A 25602-nucleotide genomic window follows, 5' to 3' on the forward strand; every position below is an offset into this window, starting at 1 on the left:
CGCTCCATGAACCACGTGACTTCTACATACCCTTGTCGTAACTGTCTTAATAAATGGCCCTGGTCTCCTACAAGATCTCGCGGGATTTAAGATTGTTGAATAAAAAAAAAACGTGGTTCCTTCGCTGCACCGGGCTGACAGACAGACCGCAGCGCCGCACAGGTGTAGTCCGCAGCAGCAGCAGCCGCTCTCCGTCTCCTCCTGCATCTCCACGGGGAATCCATCCCATCACAACCCGCTCCCTCACCTCAGCGCTCCCATCCCGTCTGCGAGGATGATACCTGCGTCCCTGTCGGTGCTGGTGCTGATGCTGCAGTCCGTCTATTCCCAGAACGGTAATAAACCAGCCCCCCGTCACCAACATGTGAAAATGCATTTTTTTAGGGTGAGCTCTTCTTTTTTTTTTTCTGGGCGCTTTTATTTGCTTATTTTAGAGGGTGGTGGGTGGGGGGTGGGTGTTTTAAACGCAGACTGGTTATTAAGACTGGAGCAGCCAGATAATCCGTTAACTCTAAACGCAACGCGTCGATTTGAAGCGGTGTTTGTTTCCAAAGCGTTTGAACTGAACCGATGGGGCTCAATAAATCTTTAATAGGCTGCAATCTGTTTTTGGTGGGCTGAAAGAAAGTGGGCCACGGAGGCCCGAGCAATGTCCCTAAAATGTCCTTTTTTTTAGGAGTGTGGAGCTGAATACTGAGTTTGGGGGATTGGGGGGGGGGGGGTAAATGTGCCACAGTGAAGTTTAACAAGACTCCCTTTATGAGCCAACCACAGACTGCCCTCATGGACGTGCAGCCTGCTGGGGGGGTCTCCTCGGATGTGCACAGGTAAATCCTAAATTATGGTTCTGCATCTCCGCATCTCCTCTCCTGTCCTGCAGGCTGGGATGACTCTGCACCAGTCCCGCCTGCATAGCACCGCTCAACATGTAGGCCCAGGCTGCGAAGAGATGTAGGACTTCAGGAGCTCTGGAAATAGCATCGGTCCATTTTGCTGCATGCTTCTATTTTTAGAGTGGAGATGCTGCACTGGGAGCCGTGGCTTTAATGTCCTCCTGCAAGAGTTAACTCTTCCCTGAGACGCACTGCACTGACTGCAGAGTGGCATTGATCTACTGACATGCTGGCGCTTCTCTTCACGATTGTCATCCTTGCAGACAGATTAGGGCAGCATTTCTGTTGATCAAGTGTGCAGGATGACTTCTACCCCCCCCCTTTTTCAAGCGTTGTGATAAGCTGTGGACTTCCCTGGAGTGGACAGTGTGTGGGACTGCGTTACACTTCTCCTGTGCTGCACACCCACTCCTAGTATCTCCTCTTCAGTTAGAGGAAAAGCCAATAAAGCGCAAACTTTTTAAGCACTGGCCCTTTTATTTAACAAATAGACGGAGCATGTGATGCTCTCTTATCTTCCCCCATTTTCTGTGAAGACAATGATGTATAAAGCATTTCCTCATCCTGCATATACATCATCCCAGTGTGTCTAATTTTAATGATGAGATGAATCTGGCAATGCAGGATATTAATGCAGAGGCAGTTTGCATAATGGTTGCTCCCATACAAAGCATCTCCATGGATATTTGCTACTCCTGCACCTAAACTAGGACACATGTATGTAGGTATATATATATATATATATATGTATGTGTGTGTGACCGGTGGTGGTTAATTTCTGCCTTGTGTCTTATGGATGACTGGACTCAAGCCGTTCAATTATCCAATTTTATTTCCGTTCCCTTTCCCCGAAGACATCACAGAAAAAAGAGGGTTACAATAATGTAACATGAACATAAACACAAAAGATAAACATGGGAAATGTTGTGGAAAAACCCATCAAAAGCTCTTTAATGTGTTCTTTCCAACTAGGTGAATAAGTGGACTGAAACTGAGTGTCTAAGTTACCAAGAATAAGACTTGAGAGATGATCCAGATTTCAGTAGATTTCATTAAACAGTTGCATGCAAAAGGGTCAGAAACATACATGAGGTGTTTTGATGCAGAATGACAATGAAACAAAGGAGCATACCGATTTTAAGGCATAAATGATGATTCATTCTTACAATTTGAGTAGACGAAAACATCTTGAGGTCAGTGTTAATATTTTTTTGAGCAGACTACCAGTCTGTACACTCTTGGGCCAAGGCTATTATTTTGCTGCTCTCAGCAGTTTTGGTTCAATCAAGTAGCCAAGGCTCAATTTTCCATCACAGGAAATACCCGGCGACATAAAATATTAAATTAAAACCAATAAAATGCTCAATTAAAAGTACAAAATGAGAGCTCACCTTTCCCGCGAAGGCATCACAGAAGAAAGAGGGAAAGTTTAGGCGGGACAGAGCCTTTTATAGGGGCTAAAAGCATGGGGCTTTATTTTTATACACTTTCTTGAGCTCAACTTAGCTCACTTGCTCATTGACTTGTGAAAAGTCTCATCAAATGGGTTTCGTACCCCTCCAAATCACTTAATTTCCACTGGTACAGAATGTACCGATCCATTCGCAGTAAAGAGCTCCTGTTCAAACCAACCGAAACGTCTGTTGTTTTCATGCTTCGTCTCTGTGAACGGTCTTTATATCCACAGGCAGTTTCTGAAACTGAAAATAAACTGGTTTAAGCCAGATATTAACAACAGCAGCACAACAGATATTTAAAGCAGCACAACGTAACTTTCAGCTTTTGTGTTAGTTTGGCGGCTCTTTTGGACAAAAGCGGTAGTGCTTTACCAGAAAGAACACTACATTTCCCATGAGCACCAGCGCGTACTGCCGGAAAACTCCTGTGCCCGCCGCGTGCATTTGTTTTGATAGCGAATGAAGACGGGACGGACTTTCAAAACTACTTTTCTGTTTCACCAAGTGAACAGACGAAACGCAAAAAAAAAGATGTTAAACTGCTGGAAAGGAACTGGAATTTACCGGGATACCTTAGACAAGGAAGCCAGGGAGCAGTATATGGAAAAAATAAAGATTATTAACGGTTTGGGTTCATATGAAATCCCTATCAAAGAGTGGAGCTCCGACGAGGACTTACTGCCGCAGTTCTGCACAACCCACGTCTCCGGCTACCTTATTTAGGAGTGTTTGGCAGCTGCTTTGGTAAATGTTTGACTCGCCATGTGTTTCAATAAATTAGTATAATAGTACAACATACAGTACATGTTTTGTATCACTCTTACTTCTCTTTTCTTTTTTTTTTGACTGCTATATTATGCTGAAGAGGCTCAGAGGCGTGAGCAATATTTTTGTTTTCCTCGTGAGATTATTTTTTTCCTCTGCAGCTACAAATAGAGTTAATATCTTTTCCTCAACAAACTAGTTTTATCTGAAGATTGGGGTTAATTGCACCGCAGAAAGCTGGCCAGCAACTGCGTTTAGCTGGAGAAGTGGGGAATAAAACCCGTGTTTTGATTCGACCCCGGTCTGTGTGAGTGTTTGTTTGTGATATACTGTGTGGAAGGTTGTTTGGTCGTTACAGCCGCGATCCAACCGAGCCGACGACTCTTTTACTCTGTTATCTCAGATACTCGGCCTCCGTGGTTCTGCCTCCGAGCAGGAAAGCGGTGAAAAGTTAAACCATTAGCGATCTTTTCCCCAGGTCTGTTATGTGGAGCTGCTGCAGCTACAACACAGCAACGGGTTACCAGCTTCTCCTGATCTTTGCGCTCCACGCCCCGCCCATTTCGTCTCGACTACGAATCGGGAAGGAGGGGGAAGTGACGTATGCCGTAAAGCAGTCACAGCCGTAAAAAAATTTAGTTTTTTAGTATGGGAGGGTTCGTACCATGCTCCTCAAAGTTACATAGTGCCAGTGAAGGTGATACAGACCCCTCAGACCATGACAGAGGTGTCATTAAACCTCTTGGAAGTTGATGTACCATCACAATGACTCTGGAAATATGATATTAAGGTGGAAAAGTTACATAGTGCTGCATTAAAGATGAAATAAATTGATTTAAGTAGCCCAAAAGTTAGATTTAATTGAAACCATAACAGCTTGAGACTTCAGCAATCGTCGGCCATGAATTTCTCAGTCCGACTGCTCTCTGGCTCGTGAGTGATGGTGGAAGTGTTGCAGCGGTGATTAGCATTTCTGTTATATTTAACATCAAACGCAGCCTCTTGCTTCTGATGACATCTTTTGAGTTTAGAGGTTTCTGAGGATGCTTGAGTTTTAAAAGGTCAAACCCTTCGAACGGTACACTGCTTTTGTGAGGTTCAGAAACACTAGATGTTGAGTAAAATCTCAAAGCCATCACTGAACATCATCTCTTCAAAATATGTGTTTGTAACATTAAGTGATGTAACAATAATATCAGTTCAAATGCTGTATGTCTCAACGCAATTGCTTTAATGCATGCAGCTTAAAACTGGGACTGTAATCAGAATACCAGTAAAGATATTTACAGCAGTTAAAATTGATTCTTAGGAAGATGCAGTGAAGATATCTGCACACACTCATGAATATTGAAGGCCAACTGTTGTCAGGTTTAGCTGTCATTAACATATATTTTAACTCCAATTTTTTTAGTCCAGTTTCATTAAAACGTGACATCTTGTGACTCAAAAGCGAGTTTTATTATCTGTTTTGTAGCTCGATACTAATCCCTGTTTGAGTAAGCAGGCCTTAGCAGTTCACAGTTAAAAGGAAGATTATGATCTTCCCTGAAAGAATTAAAGCATTATTGTAGATAATTCTGCTACATTTGTTTGAATGCCGACGATGTTTCTTTTTTTTTTTTCCTTCTCTCGTCAATAATTTTTTGTCATACGGGACTTGGGTCACATTTAGATCTGAAATGATTAACCTTTCAGCTATTTTAGTGATCAGTCTATTTTGAAACAATTTAAAAAGCTCAAAGTCCAACTCTGTTCCAGCTCTGCACTGAAAATTGTTTAACGGTTGAAAAAGATTCAAATACATCAACTTGCAACACACATTTGATTTTCGTGTTTCTGAAATCTCATGTTTCTGAAATCAAAGTGTGCGTGCGTGTGACACACTGTTTCACTCATATTAACCTGTTACACAAAACAGACATGTTTTACAAAATAGCCAAATATATGCAAGTGTGATTGTGTATAAAAATGTAAATAGAAGACTTCTACAGGCTTTGTAGTAAAATTGGCGAGTTTATGTTGTACCAAGGATAATGATTTGTGTCACATATTTGATACCTTTAATTAATTAATACCTTTCTGAGACCTCCGCACCACCCCAGATCAAAATGCCAAAAAATATGTGATTAATACGATAAAAAAAAGATACATTAAACAGAAAAATAAATAAAATTACCTCATGTATTTATAGACATTCCAAAAAAATATTGATTGGAAAACTATTGAAGACAGAATTGGGAGTGTTTTTCAAATTCAATATATAAAAAACACTTTAAATTTTAACAATTTTAATTATTTATATCGAATATCAGGCATCAAGGGTTAAAATCAGTAGTTTTTAACATTTGTTGTTTCTATTCTAATCGTTTCTACTCAATTTTATGAAATGTAGCTTATTTGCGTAATCTTTCTGCTTGCGAAACACCGGTAATCACATTCATTGACCTTTTTTAGGATGTGACTTTCAAGGAAAAAGCAAAACAAGGACCTTTAAGAATATGATGGATGATAAGAGTGACAAATAATCACAAAGAACCTGAGTGGGCCAGTAAAATAATAATAAGAAAAAACATCAAATGTATTGCACTGATTTTTAATACGCCTGAAGTGATCGACCACTTAATGGAGCCATTAATCAACAGAAAAGGCAGAATGAAAAAAAAAATGTAGATAATTTGGTTTTAAATGGGGTAACATTGCCTGAAGATAAGAATAATGTTTTCATTCCCCTGGAAGATATGGTCTGCATGCAGAGACACTGCAGGTCACAAATATAGAGTAGCATCTTCAGAGCGTCCAAGTGGAAAATATAAATATTGGAAAAACAACAGAAAACTGCGGTTAATGGTACTTTACATTTCTTTTTTCCATATACATTCCATTAACTATTTGGCCATTTAAAAAAAAAAGTAAAAAAAAAAAAAAGAAAAATCTCCCTATTAGTTGAACACTGAATTCAATATAAACAAAAGCAACATATAAGTTGTTGAAAATTGATTAATTTTATTTAAAGTTGCTAAAATAGCTCAAAAAGGAACCAGCTATACATTAGCTCGAGGTCTTTATTCTTGCATATTTCAGGTCCACCTGTGGAAGTTCTGCTGGGTTTGTGCAGCTGCATCTAGAAAACCCAACCCTTAAATTATTCCTGTTGTTTTCAGTTTTTACAGCTTTTTTTCCTCAGTTGTATTAATATTTTGCGTAAACTGAATCTTTTTGTGTGGTTTTTGTCTTAAAGAAAGGAATAATTTACCATCAATAATGAAGATAATCATTTTATCTCTGGTTTTTCACTCGTAAACATGAAATCTACGTAACCGCTGTCGAGGCTCAAACATGTGATCACGGACGCTTCAGTGTGAGGACACGGCCGCCGGCTCGGCATCGTCGGCACATCTGCAGTGTTTTTCTCAGCATTTATTTTAAGCGATGAGCTGAGGTTTCGGTTCCGGGCACCTGTCATGTTTTGCTTCAGTACTTATTGTGCAGATGCTTGAATCTTCTTGCAGCGGGACTTTATGAGGCGGTTTTGAGGTCCAGGTTGTGAGCTTTACAGCAGGGGTCTCACGACAGTTTGACTTGGAGGAGAAAAAAAATAGTTATCGTCTGTTTATGATGGACTGCGATCTGGATATCTGCTTGTGCATCTTCTTGTTGGCTGCTTCTATGGAAACGGAGGGGTCCATCACCGTGCGCCCACACTCTCCCTAGAGACCAAGAGCCGCACGGCGCGTTTAAATCTCCTCTCAATCTCATGCTCTTCACGGTTCTTATAGCCTGTTGATGATTACATATCTTTGTCCTCTACTTCCTCCTCCACCTACACCTTTCCGTTTCAGCCACGATCAATTATTTCTCTTTTATTACATTTTCTGAGAGGGAGGCATTTCAAAGCGGCAACATTAACTGTTCACGTCGCCACCAACAAGCTGTCAGGAAACCGAAGATATATTCACTAAGGCGGAAAAGATGTGAAGAAATGAACAAGGTCATGTGAAGGACTTTTGTATGGGAGCCGGGCGCAAATTTATATGATGCCATTAATTGGGTAAATGAGGGGAGAGCAGCCTTGCAGGGACGTCCCAGCAGAATTCAATTAAAGCTTTCCAAGAATAGCAGCAATAATGGTTTAGACGGATCTGAATTTGTCCCTTTTTTTATTTTTAGAAACGTTAAAGATCACTCCTGGTGCTGCACACTTACCATTTTCTGTCTGACATGGAGTAGTATGTGATGGTTTCATGCTGTTGTTTCACTTTGACTGTTTGGTTGATGGTAAACTCTGAATCAGACATTCATACATCACATATTTTCTTTTGGCTTACAGCTAGGGCTGGGCGATATGGACCAAAAGTCATATCTCGATGTTTTCTAGCTGAATGGCAATACTCGATATATATCGATATTTTTTCTGTGCCATAATTGGGGTTTCCCCCAAAGCATTATAGCATAGCATCTCTGTTAGCTTCATTGTTTTCTGAGGCAAACCCTTAAAAAAAACAGTCAGTTTTAATACAAAGCCTCGTACCAAATGTCACACAGGTACCTTTATTAACAGAGGTCTGCACAATATCAAAATGTATAAAACAAATGAAATAAAAATAAACTGCCTGCATATATAGAATAAAAATGCTTCTTGAGTAAAATAAAACAAATATCCCTTTCCTGCATAACAATTACATTAAAATACACTGTGCAATTAATACAATGTAGACAGTAACAGGCAGACTTTTCCACTGAGGTTGACAGTTGTGCAAATAACAAAACATTTGTGCAAATCTCAAATAAAACATTCAAGTCAATTTGTCACAAAATAAGCTATATCAAAATCATTATTTTTTTTATTTTTTTTTAAATCGATATAAACGATATTGTCTCATACCATATCGCGTTTGAAAATATATCGATATATATTAAAATCTCGATATATCGCCCAGCCCCACTTGCACCTTTTAATTATTTAGTTTATTTTCGTTATGACATGAGTTTTCTGTTGATTATGTTACATTATGTTTCTTTTCCTCCTCTCGTCTGTCTTTTGCTGACTTCTTTTGTTTTAACCTTTTTTTACTCTCTTGCTTCTCCATCCTTCACCCAATTTTTCTTTATTTTTTGAAATACCTGGACTTGCTGCCCCTCTGAACCGCCGCCACCAGCGGGTTTTGTGAAGTCGCCTCTGTCCGAGACTAAGCTCACGGGCGACACCTTCGAGCTGTACTGCGACGTGGTGGGTAACCCCACCCCGGAGATCCAGTGGTGGTACTCGGAGATCAACCGAGCGGACTCTTTCAGGCAGCTGTGGGACGGCGCCCGTAAGCGGCGGGTGTCCATCAACACGGCGTACGGGGTGAACTCGGTGAGCGTGCTGGGCGTCTCGCACCTCACGCTGGACGACGGCGGGACCTACGAGTGCCGGGCCAGCAATGACCCGCGGCGCAACGACCTCCACCAAAACCCGGCCACCACCTGGATCCGAGCTCAGGCCAGTGTCACGGTGCTGCAAAGTGAGTGGTCAGTGTAGAGCAGCCCCCCCCCCCCAGTTCCTCCCTCAGACCCCTGCAGAGGACCGCTAGCCTCCTCCCAGAAACCATCAGTCCATCCAGACCCGGACCAGGAAGAAAGTCCTCATCAGCTCGTCCTCGTGTTGTTTTTAACCAGGCAAAGTTGAGTAGTATTTTGTTCCGTGGCCATCCCTATCGTTCACTAGATCCTGCAGTTTCCCTTCATTTCCTCTCTGAAATTATTTTCCCTTCAGCTCTTTTTAAGTCATTTCCTTTAATTTTCCCATTTCATCCACAAAATTTTAAACACTTTTGTTTTTCATTGCTGTTGGAAGAGTCTCGGGGTATTTTTCTGTGAATGTTGAGAAAATTAGTGGATACTAGGAATGGGCGATATTTTACCATTCACGATAAACCGCCAAAAAAATTCCCCACGGTAAGAATTTGTCATCTCGCGGTAAAAAGGATAAATTCCCATTGATGACGTTTTTGTGTAAAGCTGATTTATGGTTCTGCGTTAAATCCACGCAAAACGTACGTGAAGGAAGGAAGGAAGGAAGGAAGGAAGGAAGGAAGGAAGGAAGGAAGGAAGGAAGGAAGGAAGGAAGGAAGGAAGGAAGGAAGGAAGGAAGGAAGGAAGGAAGGAAGGAAGGAAGGAAGGAAGGAAGGAAGGAAGGAAGGAAGGAAGGAAGGAAGGAAGGAAGGAAGGAAGGAAGGAAGGAAGGAAGGAAGGAAGGAAGGATAAATTCCCATTGATGAGGTTTTTGTGTAACAAACATGGCGGATCTGAGTCATTACAGTTTTGCAGTACAGGTGTAACTCATTTAATTGTTTTTTATTAATTCAATTTAATTGGTGTAGTTTAGTAGTATTTAGTATCTTTTAGAGCAGTGTTTTGGGGGCTCCAAAGACTGAATGTGGTGATAGATTTATAGTTACAAAGGTGGAGTTGAATTGGTATTTTTTTTATCGTCATTTTTATCATTATCGGGATAAATGCCAGAAATTATCGTGATACATTTTTTAGTCCATACCGCCCATCCCTAGTGGATGCGGATCCAGATGTTCACGGGTGTCCACATGTGAACACGAGGTGTAGGTTCACAGGGTTAAGCAGAATATAAATCTAAGTTTAAAATCACAAAAACATCGACGGATGAATTTTGGCCTGAACAGCTGGATTACTTGTTGCAGGTGTAGTAATACGAGAATTAAACCATTATTTTTGCTCTCCTTCTGTTTTATTTTTGTTTTAACAAAGTAAATACGTGTAATGAAATGTTTTTGGAAAGGAACTCTGTAAAGCAGGACTTTCTGATGTGCTGGAGGGTTCATGGCAATGTCTGCAATTCAGTTTCATCTGCACTGAACCTTAAATGAGCCTCAAAGAAGAAATTTAAGACAGTAACAGACGATCAATGTTTTCATGGTTGTCTGCTTTTTTCACATTATTTTTTTAATATATTGGTGTGATTGAGGTGAGTTCCTAGTATAGTTCAGTCCTCATCGGCCTCTGACTCCAGCGGCGTCACTGCGGTCCACCAGACACAGAGCCGTGATTGTTTTCTTTTTTAGTTTATTCAGTCGAGCCAGACTGAATTAATTTGAGTTGCTAATTTTGATCTTCTATCTTCTTCTTTTTAATTCAATGAACATAATTTTATTCTGAAACAATGAATGGACGTCCACTTCAGGGACCCAGGATAGCCCAAACAATTCCTCCTACTCTTACAGCTCTTTTATAATTGCCTCTTTTATAATTCCTGTGATTCATTTGTGTGGAGAGCGCTCGGCTGCAGCGCCTGACTGGAAATCCCTGGGAAAACTGGTTTTCAGCCCCGGTGGGCATTGCTTAGGGTTTCGCTAAGCCACGTTTCTCCCGCAGAGCCGTTGATCTACGCCTCGGAGCACGTCACCATCGTTGGGGAGATGGACAGCATCCTGCTGGAGTGCAACCTCACCAGCTACGAGAGCACCTTCCAGGGCTGCTACTGGATGAAGAACGGGGAGGTGATCTCGGAAATAAGCCCCTCGCCCAAGACGGAGTACACGTAGGGAACTTTTTGAAAATGAAACTATTACACTCACATTTTTTTATTTTAATGTTTATTTAACAGGAACGATACATACAACATTGTCACAAAGAATGAAAAATGTGATGCATACAAGACATCTAGCTTCAGCTAATTTGCAGTCTTTGTCCCTGGTCAGTAGGGGTGTAACGATACATTAATCTCACGATACGGTACGATACACGATATTGAGGTCACAATAACGATACGATACAATATTATAGCAGTAATTTTTTTAACAACCTTGCATGAGGAACATATGACTGGAAAAAATTGTCTTTTATTTGAAAGACACAAAATACAAAACAATACTGTGCGTTTGCCCTATTGTTACAGTTTGTAATGCTTTATAACTGTTTAAGTTTTAAAGAGAAAGCCAGGTTAAACATTTTCCACAAACTGAACTAAAAGTAAATGTCAGGTTTGCATTATGCATCTTCAGTTTCATACAAGTACAAATATTTTGCCACAAACTGAATAGTTTCTCTCATGTATGATTTGACTTTTTTCTTTCCCAGAAATGTAACAACTAAAATTAAATAAATAAATAAAAGTAAATAAATACATACAATTTTAGATCATAAAAAAGATTGAATCATGCTCACCTTATACGTGTAAGAGGAGATTCATTTTTGTTAAGAAGGTTATTTTGGTAATTCAGGGTTCATTATTTTATAAATATATTCTTTATATTCTGATGTAAATCAGGGACTATAATGACACTAGTCAGTTTATCTGTAGTGATTACACTGGAACTCAGCAGAAGTTGTCCCCGTGTTTATCCTACTCACGACCCGAAAAAGGTTTAATTTAATAAGGTAAGGCTTAATTCTACCCCAGACTTGCATAAGTAAAGGTTCAGAGCTCAAAACGGGACCGCAAAACGGGACTAGTTTCTTCTGAGCGGAGGAAGATTTTGGTCCGCGGGTCGAGTCGCGGTCGGCACGCGTGGTCGGATGCGCGTTACTAGTCAACACAATAGATTAATATTAATAACCCAATATCCTGATACAGTTTGTCACCTCCACGACACGTATTGTGACGTTTTTGTGAAAGAGAAATTTCGTGGCACGATATATTGTTACACCCCTACTGGTCAGGCAAAAGAAGGATAAAAGATACTGAATACAAAATACAATAATACAAATACAGTGAATAATGCAGTGAACAGATATCATAAACAAATAAACACAGCTCCAAAATTTAGATGAAAAATTGCACAAGTTAAATACATTAAACATTAGTAAAATACTGTACTGACAGTGACTTGAGAGAAGTTAATGTTCGCATTTCTGCTGCTGCTTAAGCCAATGTTTAGCTTTGGCACTAAACATCCTTAATTCTGTTTGGGATTTTATTTCTGGTGGTAAAGAATTCCATAGGTGTGTACCCAGCACTGAAAGGGATTCAATTCAATTCAATTTTATTTATATAGCGTCTAATACAACTGATTTTGTCTCTAGACGCTTTCCAGAGATCCAGGACAGGGATGACCGACCAAATGTTGTCCTGCATCTTCTAATTTTACAACAAATACAGAGTTAAACACGTGACGTGTGCTTGTGATCTGCAGGCTGAACAGGCCGAGAGGAGACAACGCCGGAGTGTACATGTGTGTCTTCAACTTTAACATGGCTCCATCCGCCAACGCCTCCATCGAAGTTAAATGTAAGTGTGGATTTATGAGTGACATGTTTGGTGTTTGGAGGCCACGTTAGGTCTGCCGTCACTAAAAGTGTCCGTGAGCACTAGCAGCGCTGTCATGCGAGGACCTGCCATCTCCAGCAGCTCTGCGGGCTGCTGGGGGGCAGCCGGCGCCCTTGACACCTCCAGCCAGCCAAGGCCCGGCTCAGTGGCAGCAGATGGCGTCTTGTTTGTCTGATGGTAGGGGATTATGTTCCGGCGGTAAAACCCGGCCTGCCTTTTCTGCTGTCACAAATGCATCGCTATGGAGGCAAAATTGGATTTTGGGGTCAGTTTCTGCATTATTTGATGGGGGTATTTCCATTCATCCAGGCAGAAAAAAAGACCTGCAGCCAAACAGTTTTTCTAATTTGCGAGAATTCCCAGATTAATACATAAAGCTTAATGTTACATTTGATCACATGCTCCTGTTAGATTAAATGAAATTTGTGAAAGAAACCCTTTGACGTCAAATCGGTTTTAATGTTTTCATGCATGCCTTCTTGATTTTAACAGACTAGCTAAGAATCATCTTTAATCAGCAGATTAATGAAAGAGCACCAAAGCTGTACATTAGGTTACACGTACTAGAATCAAACATAAGATTAAGACTGGTTTTAAACTAAAATTCAAAAGAAGAAAAAGCCTTCAACTAGTAGAAATTTCTGTTTCAGTAATCTTGGATTTTTTTCTTCTTCATGATTTAATATCTAGTTTCGCTGTTTCAGCTCCTCAGAATTCCCAGATTAATGCATAAAGCTTAATGTTACATTTGATCACATGCTCCTGTTAGATTAAATTCAATTTGTGAAAGAAACCCTTTGACGTCAAATCGGTTTTAATGTTTACCTTGCCTTCTTGATTTTAACAGACTCACTAAGAAAAATCTTTAATTAGCAGATTAATGAAAGGGCACTAAAGCTATACATTAGGTTACTGTACATGTACTAAAATCAAACATAAGATTAACACTGGTTTTAAACTAAAATTCAAAAGAAGAAAAAGCCTCCAACTGTTTCAATAATCTTGGATTTTTTTTCTTCTTCATGATTGAACCTTTCATTTCCCTCTTTCAGCTCCTCCCATGGTAACCGGCCACAAGCGCAGCGAGAACAAGAACGAGGGCCAACGCGCCGTCCTCTACTGTAAATCTGTGGGGTATCCTCACCCTGTGTGGACATGGCACAAGATGGACAACGGCGCTTTCAGGGTTTGTCATGAATAATGATACATGTATATAAATATGTATATCTACAAATGTAACTATTCTGCTAAACGGAAAGGTTTTATTAGTTTACTTAATTTTGATGCAGTAACTATTTCCACAAAAAAACAGGATTCATGGTAGCAGATGCTGATTTTATTTTTTATTTTACTTATTTTTTTCTTCATTTATTCAACACTGTCAGTCCTTGTAAAGCAGCTTCTTCGTTGTGCATTGCTTTGTGTAACACTGTATTTTTTCTTTTCTGCACACTGCAGTTTCTTAAAGGTTTATGAAGGTTTATGATAAGGTTTATAACTTGGCATCAAAACTTTCACATGTTTCCTGTTGCTCTACTTTACTGCCCTTTTTTCAGGACCCCTCTGTCTTTCTGCACCTCTGAAACCCCTGGCACTGTTACGTGAGCGGCAGTATCATGCTGTGGGCCCGCTTTGCTGTAGGAAGATCTGATGCACTTACCAAAATACAGTTATGTGGTTAGATTGAACTCCTAAAGGCATAACCCAAAGAGTTTACGCTTGGACGTGGATGGGTCTTCCAGATGGATCACAACCCCAAACAAACCTCCAAATTAGCCAACAAAGTGAAGGTGTCGGAGTGGCCGTCACAAGGTCCTGCCCTCAGTCCTGTTATACATTTATGGGTGGCAGTCAGTGCGGTTACATGCACATCTGAATCCAGCTATTGGCAACAATCTAGCTACCGATTAAAGTGGTGTTTCCCAGAAATCCAAGTATACATGTGCGAGAAGAGAATTGATTATTGAGTAAGGGTGCAGTCAGTAGCTCGGTTCAGCGTGGGTTGTTATACATTCTGGAATAATTTGAATTAGGACTGCATTATCTGGTACCAAAAGCTCGATCTCAAGAGGTTCAATTTCGGACTAGGACTAAGATGTATACGTTGCTTTTAAAAATTCTAAATTGGTCGGATTAAGGCAACAATTTGACTTTCTGTCAGTGCATGTAAACCTAGTGACTGAAAAAGCAGCTCTGTCAGGAAAAAATGGGCCAAAATGCCCAACAATATGGCTGGAAAGGTTTGTGGGAAGCTACTTTAAACAATTAAAAGGCGATTCCATTAAACCATATATGATTAATTCTGAGTAATTAAAAAAGTTCTACTTCTTGATTCTGAGAGTTAATAAAAAACACGGAAAAAAACAGGAATCATAACTGACTGAAACCAGGAACTATTTCCTCACCTTTACACTAAACTTCTGGTTGCGACTGCCTTTGATTGTCAAATGGGAGTACGCCAAAGGATCTGAGCAAAACCCAAGACCATGAATCGCTACACGGCTGTGCCACCTTCTACGGTACATAATATAATTAAAAGATTTAGAGAATCCTGACAAATCTCTGTGTCAAGGACCAGAGTGAAAAGCACTAGTACTTGAGGACTGTTGGGCAGCCCTGCTTGTAAAAGAGAGAGGATATTATCATGGCAGTCCCTGCTTGTGCCCGGAGAACCTGTGAAAAGCCGTGTCGGGGAACAGGTGCTCACTGCAAGTGTTAACATGAAACTGTTCGCCGGCTGCCGGTTCTGCAGCCGTCGAGCTGAGCAGGAGGGAGCACTGAAGGTTACCAGGTTATCCTCTTTGGCTTAAGCTGCCATTATTGCTCTTAGGGAGTCACAACACTGCCTTTAACCGAGTAGGCGTTACTTAGTAAAGACTGATAATATATATATATATATATATATATATATATATATATATATATATATATATATATATATATATATATATATATATATATATATATATATATATACACAGGACTGTCTCAGAAAATTAGAATATTGTGATTTTCTCTAATGCAATTAAAAAAACAAAAATGTCATACATTCTGGATTCATTACAAATCAACTGAAATATTGCAAAATTAGAATATTCTGGGAATCTTAATCTTAAGATGTAAGCCATAATCAATTTTTTAATTGCATTACAGAAAATAAAGAACTTTATCACAATATTCTAATTTTCTGAGACAGTCCTGTGTGTGTGTGTGTGTGTGTGTGTGTGTGTGTGTGTGTGTGTGTGTGTGTGTGTGTGTGTGTGTGTGTGTGTGTGTGTGTGTGTGTGTGTGTGTGTGTGTGTGTGTGTGTGTGTGTGTGTGTGTGTGTGTGTGTGTGTGTGTGTGTGTATATTGAATATATATATTGAATTTTGAATATTACAAATAGCCATTATACTGTATTGAAAATTAAAAAAAAAACATAAAATATAGCCTGGGCATTAGTGTTGTTGTTGTCAGCCTGTTTCAATTTTAGTTTAAGTCTAGTCTTTGGGTCAAGCTATCATTTTAGTTTTTATTAATTTTAGTCACGTTCATTCTCGTTTTAGTCGTGTCAAGTTTCAGTCGAATAAAACTCATTTTAAGGCATTTTAAGCATTTTAAGGTTCTGCGTTAAACCAACGCAGAGCCTACGCCGTTGTCGTGGCACCGTCGTGAACCCTTCTGACTTCTCTGTCACTCCATTTCGCCGCGGTGCAATACCCCCCCAGAGCGCTAGTTGATACTTCTTTAGCTTCCAGCTTTTCCGGTCACAGTGAATCAAAGAGATAAGGACAACTATTGTGCAAAAAACCAAAACAACACACAAAAAAAAAATCACAAAAAGTTCACTCACGAACCGGAACCAGAAATGCGTTGCTACCAAGCGAACCAATCACAGCCCTCTCGTCTGCGTGTGGTCTGCATCGCGTCGACGTGTAGTTACATTTTTTGGGAGGTGCATGTCATGATACGCCGTGGGCTACGGAGAGACTCCTGCGTAGCCGCGTACTCTGCGGCGTAGGCTCTGCGTTGATTTAACGCAGAACCATAATTCAGCCTTTAGTCTTATTTTAGTCAGAATTTTCTAGGACCATTTTAGTCTAGTTTTAGTCAAAGATTGTATTTAGCCAAACCCATTTTACAATTCAAACAAGGTTATCTTATTCTTATATTATTGTTACCTTATAGACTCAAGAATACATTCATTCCAGATACAGAAGACTCTAATTTGAGTTTACAACATATTTATTTTTCCGTATTTCTCCCCACCTTTTTCTTTTTCAACGGCACATTGGGTTTTCTTTTCCGCGTCTATGAAGGAAAGTGTATCCAAAGATGGATCTTCTTCTTCTTCTTCTCCCAGCCCCAGAGCAGATCCCCGCGTTTCTCTATGTAACTTTGTTTTTAATGTACGTGAACCTAGAGCTCTGCGTTAACGGCATCAGCCTCTAACTCTGCAGCTGCATCTTCTGGATCTGATTCCCCGCTGCAGCGACTGGGATTGAGGACTAACGTCACCCAGCAGAACTAAACCAGAGGAAACTACTGAAAACATGGATATAAACGATTTTTGTTATAGCATTTCGTCTCGTCTCATTTTGGTAAACGAAAATGAAGACACATTTTAGCAGTTTTTATTTTGTAATCTATATTTTAGTCTGGTTTTTATTCGTGTACGATATTGCATTATATTAATTATCGTTATCATCACATGACCAGCATTTTCGTTGCGTCTCGTCTCGTTTTCCTCAGGTGATAAAGGTTCGTTGACGACGATATTTAGTCATAATTTTCGTTGACGAAAGCAACTTACTGGGCAGAAATCCTGATGGATTCGAGAGGTTCAATAGACTGAGAAGAAAATTACTCTTCACTCTTTAACAGGTTTCACAAGAGATAATTTTTACAAACTGGAGGCATGAGGCTGGGCAGGCTATAAAATATTTATCTAATATACTTTGCTCTCATATGCAGGTCAGGATTGAACAAAAGAACAGGGCACTTGATCCTGATCTTCTGGCTTTCTCTCTTATCCCCGACCAGGATATCGACAACTCGACCGGACGCTTCTTCATCAGCAGCCGGGACAACTACACCGAGCTCCACATCGCCAACCTGGACATCAGCTTAGATCCGGGCGAGTACGTGTGCAACGCCACCAACATGTTCGGCAGCTACAACGAGAAGTCGGTGCTGAGGGTCCGCAGCCACCTGGCCCCCCTGTGGCCCCTGCTGGGAGTGTTGGCCGAGATCATCATCCTGGTCGTCATCATCGTCGTCTACGAGAAGCGCAAGAAGCCGGAAGATATGCAAGACGGTAAGTCACCAGTGACGATGTTTAGGACTCATTTTATTAGCAGGCTGTTTCCAGCAAATCTGGGAGAACGGGGAGTCCTGGAAACCGGGTTTGGAGGTGTTTTAAGTCCACTTTTTCATTTTCATTTAATTTCAATGTATTTATTCCTTATCATGGAAATGGTACTTCACATACATGTTCCATTCCATGATCGAAAAGGGGCAAGAAGAAGAAAGCCTTATATTACAAGCCCCTTTCTCAAAAAAAAAATAAAACAATTCATATGAAGATGGTCTGTCCGTCTGTTCAACAGTCACTACTTATATAATACCAAAAAAATAATGAAAAAAACAAAACAAAACAAAAAATAAGAAAACATACACAATAGCTCACCAACAACACCAAAGACAAAAAAAAAATATATATATATATTTTACCCGTTAAATTCATATTGTCTGATTTTGTTGTCTTTATACAATTTCTTGAACTGGTGAATATTTTTACAATCCTTTAAATCAATTGTTAAGGAGTTCCATAGTTTTACACCACATACTGAAATACACATTTGTTTTAAAGTAGTTCGTGCAAACGGATGTTTAAAAAATCTAATTTCCTCCTATGGTCCTTATTTTCTGAACTAAACACAAAAAAAACGTTGTATATTTTCAGGCAATATTCTGCCTTTTGCCTTGAACATAACTAATAAAGTCTGTAACTCAACAATATCTTTAAGTTGAATTAATCCTGCATTGATAAAGAGTCCATTGGTGTGCTCTCTTGCCTCCTTTTTATGTATGATTCACCTTAAACCCCAGCAGAGCTGCTGAACACTGTTGTTCCACCTTTCATGTATTTAGTGTGGGGATGTTGACCCCACAGGTAGACACCGCTGCAGAAGGTTGCACCTTGTCAGAACAGTGTCATTCATCAAGTATTAATAAGAAATCTGATACTGCAGTCTTGGAGCGGTAGACGCTTTCAATTATTTATGGCTCTCCGGGGAGCGGCTGGTGTTCCAGCGCTCCTGCAAGCTTAGCCATGAGACCCATCATTGATTCAGCAGGGATGCTCCATCCAGGGACTTTCTGATGCTGCCGAAATAATTTATTTTCAAGAGTCTAGATAAATATTAAATGATGCATTTAATGGTATTGGTTTGACCTTTTCCTCTCAAACGTTATTTTGATGTTGTCGCATCGTGATTAGAGGACTAATAGCTCGTAGCTGTCATTACCATTAAGCGAGCGTTGAAAGTCCTCTTCAGGAGCAAGATAAAACCGATTTAAAAACATCCAGTTCTACTCTTTTTTGGGTAAAACTTGCATTTATTTAAATTAAGCTTTAATTGTTGTAATATTTCCCATGCTTCCTTTTTTTTTTTTTTTTTTTTTCTTTTTTGACAAATTGCAAAACGTAAAACATGTTTGTGGTAAGTGTGAGACTTTGCATGCTGCCTGAATTTCAATAAGCACATAAGACTCATTGTTACTGCACTTTACAGCACAATTAACACTTCTGCCGGGCTTCCTCCACATTCAGCATCAGTGTCAAGTATAATGCAACATTCTCAGTTTATTTCCTGGTGCAATGGCTCCATTTTTGTTTTTATTTTCCATCATAGTTGCAGCGACAGCGACATGGCATGCAAGTCACTGTAACGGAGTTAGAGTATTGTGTGTCTAAACGACTGCTGCTGTCTGACACCATTTCAAGGTGCTTCGCTGAGTTGAGGGCTGATCCTGATGGAGCTTACTGTCACTAATCCCTCTGAGTGAACAGATCTTTGTGAGCGCTGCTTCTCTTTGCATGACAGCAGTTCCTTTTTTATTTATTTATTTTTTAAATAAGAGCTTTGCCTGTTTGTAATTGTTCTGGTTTGCACATGCACTTGAATGTCGTGTTCGGTTACCTGTACGTGACGTGATCTCATGAAGTGGTTTTTCTTTGGCATGACAGACTAAGCGATTTTTAATTCATCTGAGCTGCATTTTCATACAACATAGCCTGCAGATGCAGCATAGATGTACCATAGAGGCCTTCAGCGCCAGTTGCACCATTTGTTTTAAACAAATAACCCAAAGCAGTGTTGCCTCAAGCTCCGTGCAACTGTTCTTCCTCTTTCACCCCACTGGTCCTCATTTCTCCCTGTTTTTTTCCTCATTGCCACAGATGACGACCTAGGTGGACCAGTGTAAGTACAAATATTTCACTTTCACTGCTTTACTTAATACAGTAAAGGTGTGTTTTCCTGTAGACCAGGGGTCGGCAACTGCGGCTCTAGAGCCGCATGCGGCTCTTTAGCGCCGCCCTACTGGCTCCCTGGAGCTTTTTCAAAAATGTTTGACCTTTTTTTTTCCTTTTTTTCTTCTTTTTTCTCTCTTTATTTTCTCTTTTATTCTCCTTTTTTTCTTTTTTTCTTTTTTCCTTTCCTTTTTAATCTCGACATTTCGACTTTTTTCTCGACATTTCGACTTTTTTTTCTCGAAATTGTACTTCAACATTAATCTCGACATTTCAACTTTTTTCTCCAAATTTTGACTTTTTTCTCGACATTTCCACTTTATCTCGACATTTCCAATTTTTCCTCGACATTTCAACTTTTTTCTTGACATTTTGACTTTTTTCTCGACATTTTGACTTTTTTCTTGACATTTCGACTTTCTTCTCAACATTTCGACTTTTTACTCGATATTATGCCATTTGCCTTCATTCTAAGGCTCATACATACAAGACTTTTCATTTTTTGCAGCTCCAGACATATTTGTTTTTTGTGTTTTTGGTGCAATATGGCTCTTTCAACATTTTGTGTTGCCGACCCCTGCTGTAGACCATCCTGACAGTGTGTAGATCTCACTGTGAATAAGTCTATCAGATCTGGGTCCAAGACGCCACCGAGCATCTAATATCATTTCAGACAGGAATTCATTTTTTGAAGTCCACTTAAGACATGTCAGATTTATTATATCTGCATGTAAGTGGATTGTATACTGTGTGGATACTTTTGCACAATGTTTATGAATAAAAGAAGAGGCTTAAATCACTGTTAAACAAGATGAAAGTGAAGAGATTGTTAGAAACGTGGCTGGACCCAGCACTGGTTTGCTCCTCCACCGTGAAAGATAGAACCTGTGTTTGTGGCATCAGCTCCCTGCTGATACCGGTGATTAACGGGACCTTTCAACAGCAGCGCTGTCACCGTCATCAAGCCATTAAACAACTGTTACATTTCCTTATTTTAGTTTTTAAATAAAATATGATCTAATTTACCAAAGATTTTTTCTCTTATGGATTAAAGCTGGAGTATGCAGTAATTTGTTGGCCTGATTTGGGCCTTTCAGTAAAAGGTTCTCTCAGACCGCAGGGAGTTTTTTATAGTTATTTTTATGATAGGACGTTTCCCTTCTTCTTTTGTGTCTAGACTGGAGAAACTTCTGCTGATTAAGATTCAGAGAAAAAATCTTTTTTTTAGTTTGTGTTTTGTAATATGGAGGTACTCGTATGTACATTGATCGGTCCAGGTGACTCAGGTGTGCAGTGATTGGTTAGTAAGTAAGTAAGTAAGCAAGTTAGTAAGTAAGTGGGACACTGAAACCTGCTATTTTATTTAAAAACAAAGACATGTAGGCAATATAAACAACAGTTCTGAATGTTAAAAACCTAAAGGAAAAACAGCAACAACGAAAATGCTCTAGATGTGTTCATTCCAACTTTAACTGATTTTCATCTATCTGGTGCTCTCCAACTGATTCTGTCACTTCAGTGATCCTGTGGCGCAAATACAAACAGAAAGCAAGCCCATGAACAGATGTCACCTTCTTGGATGCATGTTTTAGATCAGGGGTGTCCAAAGTCGGTCCTCGAGGGCCGGTGTCCTGCAGGTTTTAGATGTCTCCTTGTCTCCTTACACTACTATTTCTACACTATTGGAGGAGTGACTCCAGTGCTTTTAAGGATTGACACGACTACTAACTAGTCCCAAAGTCCTCTAACAAAATAACCAGCCTCCAACACCCCCCATCACCTCAGAAAAGTCATGAATAGTAAATGTTACTGATTTAAATTGTACTTTAATTTGTAGATGAAACATACATTTTAAATATTAAGGACCAACTTGAAATTGCATTATTTACCATTATAATAGCCAGATTATACTGTATATCAGCATCACTGAAATGCACCTGATGCTTAATCAATCACAATGATATGCAAATATTATCCATATATTTATTCAAACAAGGCCGTTATAAACACAAAACTGCAATTAAATACAGACGCAGACGCACCAAAACATTTAATCAAATGCAAAATACAAATAGTTTATAAAACTGTACATTAACAAGAGGAAGAACTGCAGATCACCAGATTCTGTCACCTTGGTGCAACGGCATCTCAATGATCAGAGTCCGAGACCTGGCGAGACCGAGAAACCCGAGACCGAGACAAGACCAAGACCACAAAAAAGTGGTCTTGAGACCAAGACTGGTCTCGAGAACTACAAGTCTACCTGACATGGTCAACAGGAAGTCTACATATCCGTATGAGAGCATCTGTGATCTCCAGTGCATTTGTAAAAATCTTTCACTTGCATTTATCCGGGGCAAAAGTGACCTCTGAACTTTTTCTTTTTTTTAAATCTTGACATTTGTGTTTCATTTTTTTTTTTTTTTTTAAAGAAACTGTTTTAATTGAAAGGAGAATTCAACAGCTTATCTGGTCTTTTCCATCTGATTATTAATTCAATGTTAATAGCTTCTCAATGAAAAAGTTCTTTAGCAATGTTTGGCAAATATCACTATTTTCAGTAATTTAGTGATGGAAAAGAATCTTTGCAAAATATGTCCTATCTGAACTATTTTACGTCACGCTACATACAAGACGAGTCGGCCTCCTCCCTTTGTCTTATTGCTCTATCCAGCTGATGAAAGGAGTTAGTGAAAATGTTATTTTAAGTTTTTAGCGCTCTGTGACAGATGGGTCTTCTTGCACTAAAACCTAAGTGCAATTCTTTAGATGTTCTGACTTTTCTAACATCAAATGAAGCTCTTCAGAACAAGGCCTTTGTAAATGTTGCCTTTTGTAATGAGACTTAAGAAAAAGCAAAGGGTTTTTGATTTCCTAACATGCTTGAGAGTTGTCTCCATAAAATATTCGCTCTCATTTTATTTGGAGAAACATAGTTTCTTAGTTGTGAAGAACATTCACAGTTTATTCTTTTTCTAAGTGGCCATATTTTGCCCTTTTTCAGCCATCTAATTTTAATCCCTTGTTCCTCTAGAGTAGCGTCGTGCCCGCCACGACTGCTAAAGCCTGTAATTATTTCTGAATGACAAAGACCAAGAACTCCAAGAAGAGCCTCTTGCTGAAGAGGAGCAGATTTATACTTGAGTGTTTTCTAGTTGGTTGCATTCCTGGAGGCTCCTCAGGGTGTTGGAGAGGGCACGCTTAAGTATTCCCCGCTCCTGATGCCAGCTTAGTGCAGTGCTCTCGCTGCGGGTCCAGAAGAGTTAGAGGAGTTATGGGGGTTGTAGGAGTGACTCATACGAGAGCGTCCGAGAGCCACAATAACCTAGAATAACCTTGAATAAAAAATGTTTTTACTTAAAAACTGACAGCAGTCATTAACCAGCATTTCTACGGTTGTTGCACATGCTTAATTTCTCTGACGGGTAAATGGCATCCAGAAGCATTTTCTGCTGTATCTTTCGGAGCTGCGGCCTGAAAGTCAAAGTCAAATCCAGAAGAACCAGACTAATTCTTGGTATTGAAAGGAATTGGAAAGGCTTAGGGGGCCGACTCTTCAGATGAGTGTTCCTGAAAGCTGAAAAGCTGAGGGGGTTTTTTGAGCCTCCGGTCACGGCAAAGATGATAATTCTTCATAACACTGCAGATTAGTTTGAAAAGCATAATGTGGCCACTTTAAACCAGGATGACCTATCTTTTTTCATAATAAGCCAACCAGTGTATTACGTTATGTCAAACCTCCAAAATAACGCCCTGACTTCCTTCAGTATTTACTATAGTTCAGCTAACTGTTTAGTATTTAAGCTCCGGACGATGATTCTCTTCAGTCGTCAGAATAAAACTTAAACTTAAAAGGAACAGAGATTTTAAAAAAAACCAAGATGCAGGACTAAACTGATGGAACGTTGTGTTTCTGTGAAAGGAATCCGTTTATGGAACAATCTGAATAAAGAAAACAAAGAATCCAAATCAAACATTACATTCAAAAGAACAATTAAAGCCTGTATGTTAAGTAAATATAATTAAATATTTTAGTTTAAGTTTGATTGACATACCCATAGGCGGCGGTAATTTTATTTATTTTTTTAGTTTTTTATTCACTTAGTTGTTTTTTTTTATTTTTAATTTATGTTATTTGTGAAGTTATTTCTTGGAAAAAGGGGCAGATCAGATAAGATTCTTCTTCTTTCTGCTCCCTTTTCATTCACAATTTAAGAACATTTGTATTTGTATTGAATTGTTTTATTTTTTTTGAATGAAATAAAGAATAAAATGAAAAATAAAAATATTTTTTTAAACATTCTGCATGATGAGGATATCTGTTCCCTTTTCTCAAAATGACCATCTGCGTACTCTGGCTTTAAACTTCTAGCAGAGGTTTGCAGACCCTGAAAGGTTGAAAAAGGAAAAAATCCATCAGCTCTTCTCTTTGGCCACTAGAGGGATCAATGTTACAGTGTCACAGGAGTAGGGAAGGAGAAGGGAAATGATGTGATTGTTATTTGGATCTGTTAGTTTTGTATCAGCCAGCTCAGCAGTTATTTGAAGGCTGTTTTTCTGCATGAATGTTTTCACCTTTCAATTTGAGATGAGAACTGATTTTCGTTTTTTTCCACATCTCGCTGAAGGAAAACTAACTCAACCAACAACCACAAAGACAAGAATCTCCGCCAGAGGAATACAAACTGAGCAGCCCGTCTGCTGAGTAAGTATCCGGTTATCAAGGTGACGCAAAACATGACATTACCACAGAACATTGTTCTCAATCTAACTACCAAACATGTTTTCAGACTGATAATGAGCTGAATTTTTCTCTGTATTTGCAGATCTCATTACTCATGTATTGACCATATGAAGGTAGACAAGAATGGACTCCATAGCAGTTGTTAATAAGATGTATCTGCCATTAAAAGTATGTTTGTGGGGCAAGTAAATGAGGCATGCCTTATAATTTTCTTTTGTGACGTGAGGAGATACTCAAACCATGATGGAATTGTTCGCATTATATCCACTGTTGCTGCATGCAGTTGTTGACATTTTTGATTTCTCTTTTTTCTTATACACTACTTTTACATTTTTAATACTTCTAAAGTAATGCATGCAAGAATACAGTCGTCTGTTTGATACGGATATGGCTTATTTTGTTTCGTTCCTCAGAGAGTGGCTTCATGTAGAAAACGTACTGTGAAAAACAAAAGATCTCTCTAATCCGGTATGACAGATGTGTACAGTTTTATCATTCCGCTGCATACCATTTCATTTGATCAAATATATATATATATAAATATATATCACATTTTAAGGGCTTTGCAATGTCCCTCTAAAATTGGTTAAAGTTTACTTTACTGTATGTACTGTATGTATTAAATCACTATAACTATGTATCAGATCACCATTAATAGAGAGAATATTCATATTATAAAAAGCACTTAAATGTTAAGAATAATGAAAATCTGTATAAAACTACTTTAGGAAGTCTGTACTAATTATTCTAACATTATTTTATAATTCTGTGTATTGTACAGCATGGCTATTACCCTATGCAATTATTGTCCACATGAGTATATTGAAAATCATCGCAGCTTCTAATTTTGTTTCTGTGATAAAGCTTTAAACTAGTAGGATCACCATGAGCGTCGATGGCATACGACACAGCCGCATGAGTTCACAGCGGCTGGCGTGGAGGCG

General features: G+C 39.2%; 1 protein-coding gene across 2 annotated transcripts; it reads left to right on the forward strand.

The window, feature by feature from the left end:
• Positions 1-117: 117 nt before the first annotated feature.
• Positions 118-25380, forward strand: LOC133443744 (neuroplastin-like). Of its 2 annotated transcripts, XM_061720936.1 has the most exons (9): positions 118-335; positions 8272-8619; positions 10502-10667; positions 12262-12356; positions 13448-13581; positions 17421-17694; positions 19843-19864; positions 24543-24619; positions 24741-25380. In XM_061720936.1, exons 1-8 carry the CDS (start codon positions 275-277, stop codon positions 24601-24603), a joined length of 1161 nt encoding a protein of 386 aa, XP_061576920.1. In that variant the 5' UTR covers positions 118-274; the 3' UTR covers positions 24604-24619; positions 24741-25380. The 2 variants fall into 2 exon arrangements, with proteins under 2 accessions (XP_061576920.1, XP_061576921.1); XM_061720937.1 differs by lacking the exon at positions 8272-8619.
• Positions 25381-25602: the final 222 nt, after the last annotated feature.

Source organism: Cololabis saira, chromosome 5 (genome assembly GCF_033807715.1).
Source record: "Cololabis saira isolate AMF1-May2022 chromosome 5, fColSai1.1, whole genome shotgun sequence".
Classification (NCBI taxonomy): Eukaryota; Metazoa; Chordata; class Actinopteri; order Beloniformes; family Belonidae; genus Cololabis; species Cololabis saira.